Source organism: Saccostrea echinata, unplaced genomic scaffold (assembly GCF_033153115.1).
Source record: "Saccostrea echinata isolate AGI-Se365-2 ecotype Australia unplaced genomic scaffold, CSIRO_AGI_Sech_v1 ptg000056l, whole genome shotgun sequence".
NCBI lineage: Eukaryota > Metazoa > Mollusca > Bivalvia > Ostreida > Ostreidae > Saccostrea > Saccostrea echinata.
This window is the reverse complement of record NW_026889805.1, coordinates 7,870,124-7,880,402: the sequence shown is the minus strand read 5'-3', so window position 1 is coordinate 7,880,402 and position 10,279 is coordinate 7,870,124. Positions and strand designations below refer to the sequence as shown.

Here is a 10,279-nt window from a genome sequence, read left to right as displayed (position 1 = left end):
TCCTACTCTAGAGCAAAGATTCCGGGGGGGGGGGGGGGGAGGGGCTGGATATGGGGGAAATCCCTCTGCAACACCGGTATGTAATTACCGCGTGTTGAGTCCTATTACAGGGGAATACAATTAGCGAAGATGCTTTCGCCACAACGCAGTTGTTTAAACTGATCATTGATCGTATAAAGCATTATTGAAAAGGTTCTGTTCTCGAACTATACGTTTGGCCATGATTGACTTGAGGCGGAAATGAAATTCTCGGTATTTTGATCGAGCACGATATCTCATCAAATGCATCATCGTACTTCAAATTGTCATCCAGACTTCATGGAATCTTGCAAATTTAGCATAGATTACATTGATGTCAATAACCAAAGTGGTCTCAGAGATGTGCAATCGATAAAAAAAAGCCCTCTTTCCAAAGAGAATGTTAAAAAAAGGAAGAAAGAAAGCTTCCTAAAGCACAGTTACTAGTAACCTGGGCGCCGATAAGCGTGTCTTCTTGATCGAACCGTGGCAAATTGAAATGTTCTTAATTTTGTTATCAATATTGACTGGATTCTATAAGCCTCTACTTGGACTTAAGTCTAAGAACTTAACTATAGGGGTACTTGTACCAATGACCGGAAGCTGGTCAGGGGGCAAGGCATGTAAGCCGGCTCTAGAGATGGCTCTTGAAAGGGTTAACAGGGATCCAAGAATTCTACCAGAATATCACCTTAATATGGAGGTCAGCGATAGTCAGGTAGGTCATAGACATTGATACCTTGTCATTGGTCATCTACAAACTACACATAAGTACTCTGTATTAAAAAGACGCTTGACTTTCTCATTATGCCTATGTAGTTTTTGGAGATCAGGTCTTCCAACAATCTGTCTAAATTGTTCCCTGTTATTAGTAGACATGTTCTTTGTACTCATTTGCTGTGGCCTTCAATTCGACATTTAGATACATTGCACATCGACGACGTTTTATCAATTCAATTCCATTTATACGTTGATTCGATATATTATTTGAACTCAAAATAAAAGACATCATCTCTTTCATATTTGGATTTTTACTAGAGCAAGACATTGATGGCAACCTAACAAAAAATTATGATAAACGTGATAACTTCTACTTTTCTTTCAACTTCCCCTATTTATGTAGCAATATGCCATTATCATCTGCGTCTCCCCGTCGATTCTATAAGCACATGGCCATAGGAACCGGGTGGGGGGGGGGCGTGCCCCCCCCCCCAATAATTTTGCCGATATATAAATAACTATAGAAAACAAAGTTAGAATAATCTAACTGTGTCTCGGGACAAGCCCTCACCACAATTAGAATACGTCCCATATAGCCTACTTGCAATGTAGCAAATCGGAGTGGATTCACTCCGAAATGATTTTGAAGAATACAAAAGGAGTTGCACTGAAAATAATTACCAAATTAATCATAAAAAACCTTTTTGAGATGGTATATGTCTTTTAACCTAAAAAATAATCCATATAAATACGAAAATTCAACTCATTTCCTCGCTTCAAATTTAACGCCATGTTGACATTCGGAACTCTCTGGATTGTTCATAGAAAATGCACAGAGTACGAGTTGTCGCCCGTGTTTATTTTGCAACATTGCCAATACACGGAACGAATTCTATCGTTAAACCGGGTCCGTAGGAGAATATCATTTTAACGATAGAACGTTCTATCTATAGAAAACATAGCTACTATATGCTTGTGCCCCCTCAATAAATACGTCTGATCACCTTTTTTTTGTTTGTCAAGGAATTTTTGGTAGTTGATAGTGCCCCCTCAACTGAAAATGTATGGCTGTGCCCCCCCCCCCTCCCCCCCAAACTGAAATTGCTTCCTACAGGCCTGAAGCAAGAGCATGTTCTATGTACAAACAATGTCTAAAACGAAGCAACTTATTGACAAAGAAGTTGATAATACATGGACATCAACAATCTCTTTTAAAGTCAACATTTTGCAAATTCTATGGTCGGTACAATAACCTTGTTTGCAAGTACTATTGTTTATCAAGCGTGGACTGACGTCTTTCGTACAAATTGTTAGGCCACTATTTTCACTCTGAATTTTCTACAGATTTTTCCGGCAACCGGTAAACAAAAGACCCTTACTCTTTTAAGGCACCTGCTCCTACCTCTGTTTTTAGAGGTTCATGTGGCTCTGCTCATAAAATGTATTGTTTAAATGGACTTCTGAGAATCGTCACTGTTCGTTCTCTTCACATTTCATAGAAATGCTGCTCACGTGATTTTATATCAATATCTAGAACATTCTTTTCTCACAAAACTGGAAATGTCATTCTTTATCTGCCTTGCAAGCAATGTAATGATGTTTGTACATGACAGAGTTGGAAGACTTGTTTTGTAGTGTAAACCAGGTGTTGGGACAAGTTTGTTTTACGATTTCCTGTATTCTGAGCCTCCTAAGATGATGGTTCTATCGGGTTGTAGTGTGGTGTCCACCTTCATATCACAAGCTGCCAAACTGTGGAACATAATTGTTGTGAGTAGATTGTCTTACAAACCTCCGACTGTAATGAGATTTTAATAGTGATATATTTGTAGGCGTCTTCATTTCAGAACTTTTTAACTTGGATTGGGGTGTCGATAATCTGGTCATTAGTCTCTTGAGGGCAGTAAAAAAACAGATTCAAAAACAGGAAGCAAAAACAAAGGAAAGGAAAGAGAGGAAAAAGCATAAAAATCTATAAGAAAAACAGAAGCTTTTATTAAGGGACGGTCCAAAGCAAATTAAACATGAAGACAACAGTACTCGTACATGTTGTATGATGATAATGTAGCACTAACAGACATGCTACAGAACTACTCGCCGTTACTTTGATACTCCCCATCAGATCACCAGGTTACGGATCGAACCCTCTGTTACCGTTGTACTTTTATGTAAAATTGTAAGCAGTCAATAATTTTTGACGCCTGTAAAGAATTAATACCAAAACTTGGGGAGATCTGAGTTGTAAAGAACGAGGGCGCTTTTGATTGGCATTCGGCAGGAATCTGGGCGCACTTGAAAATGAAAATTTCATTGCTCTATCAAACGAAATTTTAGCACTCTTTTGATCATTTGGGTTCCTGTGAAATAGGAAAGGGAAATATTTTCCCGAAATTGTATTTTGATTTGCTAAAAAATGACTTGAAAATAGGCTAGATGATTCATTTGGTACAAAATGTCACATTTTTAAACACGTTTTTCTAAAAATTTGCTATCTCTGGGTCATCTCTCCATGATTTTCAAACGTAATTTGTATGAATTTTAATTCAAAGAAACAAACAATCATTTGTAAAAAATGGAGAGAATACCCAGAGACCATAAAAAATGAACTTTTTCCGAAAAAATTCCAATGTGTAAATGCGGTGCTTTAATGTCGTTTTAAAAGCCAAATTGTACGTGTAGCCGTGATAGCTCAGTAATATGCGTCACCCGTTCAATGCAAATGGAGTCGGAAACTTTTTGGTTCGATCCTCGCATGGAGCGTTAATATTTTTTTAATGAAAGCAATAAATTCTTTTGTCAGTTTAATATTTTTGTCCTGATTTATTTTAAAATGGATATATTCTGGTTCTGTTGCATCAAGAGCGAAAGCAATTCTTCCAACCTACTACATGTAATACTTTAATATACACATGTACTTGTAATTGCATTTAACTATACCCTTATTATCTTGTAGGTGTTTATTATTTATGTGAAGCATTACTATCTTAAAGTTTGATTATTAAGATAAGCGGACCTAAATATTACAATTTGACATGTTATTTCATACTAAATATAACATTTTCCTATGTGCGTAGCTTTGTAAAGCCTGTCCAGCTGTGGTCAGCCAACCAAATCGTGGACATTTAAACTATAAATGTTTCGTACACATGATTCCTGCAGATCACACGCCAAACACCCCCATCTTCTTTTCAAACGGTGTCTATGGAATTGAATGCAATCTCTGTGGCCTTATACATGTATATGTTGGAAAAACTAAAAGCTTATACAAACCTAGCTCAAGCAGAGAATGTCGGGGTATATGTTTGAAATAAATCAGGGGAGGGGGGGCATCAAAATCTTCATAAACATTTCAATTCCCCCACCATTAATTCTATTCTTTCTATGAGGGTTCAAATTTCGGAAAATATACAATACCACAAATAGCCCTACTTTACTCCATTCATGCAATAGATAACGAGAATAGTAGATTAGGAAATTAGGAACTGCATTTCTGTTTGGTTGCAATGACCACGTCAATAATGTAGGGAATCGTTCAAGCCCACAATGTGCCTATGTGAATGTGATTAGACTTGTACACCAAGACGAAAGCGAAGTGATGGACATCGTTTATACAATAATCCAAATATACACGATGTTTCATTTGATTCGCCGGTTTTATGCATTGTATAACGTTGTTCAACTCTCTTTTACTCGGATATAATTTCCCAGATTTCCTAATTTCCCTATTCATATTTCCCGAGTTTCCTTATTTCTCTATTCTATGATATATATATATATATATATATATATATATATATATATATATATATATATATATATATATATATATATATATACATATATCCCGGGTTTCCTAATTTCCCTATTCTATATATATCTCTGACAGTTAGGTTACGGATCCAGCTCTCCTTCACTCTCTGACAGACGACGGTTTCCAAGTTTCTTCAGGACACATCCATCAGCCACACTACACAATCCGGCGAGAATCAAAATATTCCAGAAGTTTGGGTGGAGTAGGATAGCCACGATTCGACAAAAGGAAGAAGTATTTTCGTCTGTAAGAAGTTCTATTGCCATGCACGAGAATTCATTAGTTCATAAGTTTTCATTAGACGTTCATAAAGTTGTTCCATAAATTTTCTGCCAAAATAACTTCTTATGAAGAGTGAGGAGAAACAGTAAACTGCAGCAATTATATACTTTTTTCAGACAGAGGAAGATCTTGTAAAGCGTATTAAAGCTGCTGGTATGGAGATTGTAACGAGACAAGAATTCTTATCGAACCCCTCCAATGCGGTGGCAAATCTTAAGGTATGCTTACAAATGTGTTTCAATTTAAGATTTGTCAAAATTAGATTTATCACTAAGAAAATTATTAAAGAAACATATTACATTAGCCCGAATAGTTAGACGATAGTGCAGTCGGTGAGATGTTAGACCACGGTGACTATCACCATACAATAAGAAAGTCCCGGTGCATCCATTATACTTTATGTTAAATAAGTAAACGTTTGAGTACTCATACAAGAGAGTGGGTAGACCTTATTGCTCCCTTTTCTCTCAAAGAAAATCAAAGTACTGAAAGTTTTGAAAGTAAGTAGCGTAGCGCCCTCAATGCAACAGCGCAAATGAATACACAGATTTTTCACAAAAATGATTAAATAAAATAAACAAAAAAAAAAAAAAAAAAAAAAAAATGGAAAAGAAAAGATGTCGAAAGTTCAGTAATAGATCAAAATTAGATAGGGTTTATAATTTAAAAAAAAAACTAGATTTAGAATTTCAAGGGCGAATTTCATAATATTGCCAATTCAAAACTATAGCAAATCATAAAATATGTTATTTATTAATTCCCTTTAAGTTAATAATTTAAAAAAAAAACAGATTTAGCGCGTCGTACTAGCACTATAATTTCAAAAGAATCAATAATTAGATGTAATAGCATTTTAAATAGAAAATGTTCAATTTTTGAAGTTGGATATACATGTACATAGAATCTATTTCGCATTTATGATAATAAAAACTGTCTTACTTGTGAAATAAATTCTAAAACAACTACCAAAACATTGAATTTTCTGTTTATTACATTTTCTTTGGTTTTTCCTTTTGTCCATAATAGCGGCCACTTTGTTTAGTAAAATTCAAAACAATATTAACTGTCATGAATATAAATATGTAGGTTTATTTGACAATTGCTTTATTCATAACAGGAAATGCTTTTTGTGGAGCAGTAAGTTTTGTCAAAACTCGGCAATTTTTAAAAAATAATATTTAGTAGATCTACGGTGGTTAAAAAAAGAATATTCTAAGGTAATGTCCTGATTAAAAACCCTTAAATTCCATGAGCTTCCGGGGGCTTTTGAAAACATCCAAGTACTATTAATTAGAATTTTTAGTGTAAATGAATACATTTGTCAAGGAACCTTGTTTTCGAAGGCACGTAGTGTGTGTGTGTGTGTGTGTAGGAGGGGGTGCAGGGGCGGCTTGAACGAGAATGCGATTAGCCAGTGGAACAGATTGAGAGATGGGGACGTATATATCGAAGGAATCAAATTAGAATGAATGTGTGCAATACGAATAGACATTACATATTTGTGTTTTATACAAAAATGTGAATATGTATTTTATGCTTACAATATATGTATTTTATACAGATATTGTAATATATGTATAATGTACGTGATGTATGCCTGTTTTTTTTAACAGAGACGGGATGCGAGGATTATTGTTGGGATGTTTTATGAAAATCTGGCAAGAAAAGTTTTCTGTGAGGTAAAAAATTACATGTACTTATTTTTTTTTATCAGTGTATCTTTTACCCTAAGTTATTCTTTTGGAAACAGATGTTTTATGCTTGGAAAGTAGGCATATAAGAACAAACTGTACGGCAAACGTTACGTGTGGTTCCTTGTTGGCTGGTACCCTGATAAATGGTATGAAAAGCCTGACCCAGAAGTGGACTGTATTCCGGTTCAGTTGAAGTTAGCACTGGAGGGGCACTTCACGACTGAAGCAGAGATTATTCACCAAGACAGACTCGCCAGAACAGTTTCAGGAATGGTAATTTATCAAGGATTTGTTCTTTTGACGTTTTGGAAACATATTCCAATATAGAAATACCGTAGGAAGTGTAACGTGTCTTATTTTTTTATGCAACCATAGACATCAGCAGAATTTAAAACTGAGCTAGATAGAAGGCTGAATTACAGGACGGACGTTTCGGGTTATCCAGAGGCTCCACTTGCATTCGATGCCATCTGGGCCTTGGCTTTAGCGCTGAACAAGACGGAGAAAAAGTATGTGCCTCAGAAATGTTCTATAATTGTTTTAATGTGTACTTTTTGAAAACCTTTTATGGTGCATTTTATTATAGACTAATACATATTGGATCTAGTCTTCAGAACTTCCAGTACAGTAGAGAGGATATATCACAAAAGATTTACTCCTCAATGAATGCTACTCACTTTCTTGGTGTGTCGGTAAGTTCCAGCTCAACTTGAAAAATGTTATTTACTTGATATAATCAAATGAAAGCTGAAAGAATATGAAGTCCTATTTCTAAATAGGGCATCGTAGCGTTTTCATCTGAAGGAGATCGCATTGCGTGGACAATGGTGGAGCAAATGACAAGTGCGTATGTAGATCGATTTTTAGAATAAAATTTATGGCGGTCGTTTTTAGAGTTAGATAGCATTAAATAAAGGAAACTAGAATATGTATAAAAAATTGGAGTACCTATATAATATGTAAAATGATACGAATACTTTGCATGCATCATAGATGGAACATATAACACCCTTGGATGCTACCATCAAATGTCGGACAACCTTTCATGGCTTGGTGTTGAAAGGTGGATTGGTAAGTGAAAATATAAATGGGTGTGTCCATCAGATATCAATTCCAGTATTTCAGATTCAAAGCTTTTTACACTCAACTCTATTTTTATTTTTCAGGCGGACACCCTCCTCCAGACCACACTCGCATTATTACGTCACCAAAGGTTATTCCTTCAAACGTATTCCTTACCTTCACTTTACTTGCTGGAGGGGGCGTCTGTTTTGGGATCTTTTGCTGCATCTTTACTTTCCTCAATAGATATCGAATGTAGGTTTTTGACACTTAGGTTTTAAGAAATTTTCTGACCACAAAACTGCCTGGTACAAAATATAGATCAAACATTTATGGACAATAATTTCTGTAGGTGCATCGTAGATTCTCAGCCGGTAATGAACGTTTTAGTGATACTGGGTTGCATTATTTCCTTGATGGCAGTTCCTCTTTTTGGACTGGACCAGAATTATATCTCTCCTGAAACATTTACTGTCATTTGTCAGCTGAGGGCTTGGTGTCTTCTGGCAGGGTTCTCTGTAGGATATGGAGCATTGTTTTCAAAAGTTTGGATGGTTCACAGAATAAATACAAAAACAAAAGGAAAGGTACATTTATATGAAGGATACTAGCGTGAATGTTCTTCTGGATTTTATTATCTATTTTATTTGGGGAGTAAAGGTGGGTTTTTTTTTGTAATTGCATCTTATGAATAAAAATGGATGTAGATGCGGGTCTTAAAACTCTCGAACTTATACACTCATATGCTATTTTTTTTCTTGTTTCTAGAATTCAACTACATCTTTTGTAGACGATAAATTCATCGGAATTGTATGCGGTATTTATCCTTATCCAGACAATAAATGTAATTATTCTGACATCTCTGCAAATTAAAGACCCACTGTTTCGACAGTTGCTCATATTTGATCTTGAAGTTCCCACCAACACTGATGAGGACATAAAACTCCGCCCCCAACTAGAGTTTTGTGATGCAAAACAAATGAGCATTTGGCTAGGTGACGTTTAATTTTTATACTGTTTAATGTGTGTGTGTGTGTGTATTTATTGTTCCTCCTGTTGTCCTGTACGAGGACCATACTGTAGGCAAGTTTAGACATACGGCGTATGTCACAGGATGGACCGTATTTCATGCATTTTTTTCTGTGCCAATTTATGAAGGAAAATAGTATCTTATGTAAAATAAAGCTTAACAAAGATAATTAATTATTCAATTGCAGGCGTAACACTTGGATTCAATGGAGTAATTTTACTGTTTGGTATTTTTCTGGCCTTTGAAACCCGGAGTGTTAAACTCCAGAACTATAAAGACTCCCGATCTGTTGCCATTGCGATCTACAATATCATGGTGAGACAATTTATTGATGTTGGATAAAAAAGTGGTCTTCTCAAAGAAGTTGATTTTAATCAAACTAATTCAGTAAATATGGTTTATTATAGGTACTTGTTTCCATTTCTTTACCGTTATGCTTCATTATCAGCAAGCAGCACGTTGCGAAGTACGCTTTCGTGGCCGGGTGTGTCCTTCTCTCCTGCTACCTGTCAATGGGTTTTCTCTTTCTTCCAAAGGTATTACAAAGCAAAAGAAAATATAATTCATTTCAAGGGTATTTAAATGTACTTTTCTTGTATACTCTTCTCGGTATTTGGTTCATCATGCAGTTGTATTTTCTGATTTCCTTCCACAAAGATCCTGGTCATTATGAGATCTACAGAATCTGCACGAGATGTGAGATTTCTAGAAGACAACCAAACTCAGGACGGGGAGGAATGTAGTTTACACCAGAGCCTGGAGAGTGAGAATGAAGACCTGAAGATCTCTATACAACAGGTGAGTTCGTGACACGAAAATTCGACCATCATTGGTTTGCATTCTTTTTTTTAATTGTAAATATGACTGTTTTTTTTTAATTACAGATAGAGAATAAATTGGTTGTTTTGAATAGACAATTAATACAGAAATCGTATCAGAGAGTTTATTTATCAGTGCGACAACGAGAGAATAGGGCATATATGATCTCCAGGTTAAATAGTGACGAAGACAACTCGTGCTGATTTATAGATTTAGCAAGTACTGAACACATAGTACATGTAATTAAAGAGAACTTTGTTTATAGCTGGGTAAAAGTTCTTTGGTTTATGTACAGTTTTTAGATCATAAATAAAGCACCCATTGCATCTCGAGTGTTTTCCTTATTATTGCATGATTTAAATGCCGTTCGATGATCTTTCGACATTATTGGCTATAAATTTGTTCTGTTGTATTCCTCCCTCTACTTAAACCAGATTGTTCTTCACGCAGTTGCCTTTCCATCCCATCTTGAATCCTTTGTGTAATTTTTCTAGAGAACACAGCTGTATTTGGCACAAATAAAATGTGATGCCTCTGTATAATTATCACATACCGATCAATCGCCTTTCTTTGGAATCTTCACATCAGGCCTTTATTTCACACCGATGGTATAGTTCGTTAAATTCCAAATAGTTACAAAGAGCTTTTCCAAGTATCTTGCTGTTGTTTCCGTGTCTGTTTAATATCTCAGTTCTTATCTCTTGAGCTCTTCCAGCTTTTCAATTCTTAAATTTCTTTGTAGCCTTTACAGTTTCTTCCTTCCAGTATCAACCTCATCTACTGCATCCCCTTCGCTTTCAACTTCTAATGGGTGTTCATGTTGTGGACAGTTTAATACTAGTA

At 35.6% G+C, this 10,279-nt stretch overlaps 1 protein-coding gene across 2 annotated transcripts; it reads left to right on the top strand.

Moving 5' to 3' along the window:
* The first annotated feature begins 309 nt into the window (after positions 1–309).
* LOC133173222 (gamma-aminobutyric acid type B receptor subunit 1-like) lies at positions 310–9,762 on the top strand. 2 transcript variants are annotated; one of them, XM_061308198.1, is made up of 17 exons: positions 310–736; positions 2,374–2,508; positions 4,625–4,795; positions 4,948–5,049; positions 6,445–6,510; positions 6,604–6,798; positions 6,901–7,034; positions 7,133–7,217; positions 7,305–7,368; positions 7,519–7,596; positions 7,692–7,842; positions 7,940–8,174; positions 8,378–8,582; positions 8,805–8,932; positions 9,025–9,153; positions 9,275–9,415; positions 9,502–9,762. In XM_061308198.1, exons 1-17 carry the CDS (start codon positions 518–520, stop codon positions 9,637–9,639), a joined length of 2,376 nt encoding a protein of 791 aa, XP_061164182.1. In that variant the 5' UTR covers positions 310–517; the 3' UTR covers positions 9,640–9,762. The 2 variants fall into 2 exon arrangements, with proteins under 2 accessions (XP_061164182.1, XP_061164181.1); XM_061308197.1 differs by having other exon boundaries at positions 7,112–7,217.
* Positions 9,763–10,279: the final 517 nt, after the last annotated feature.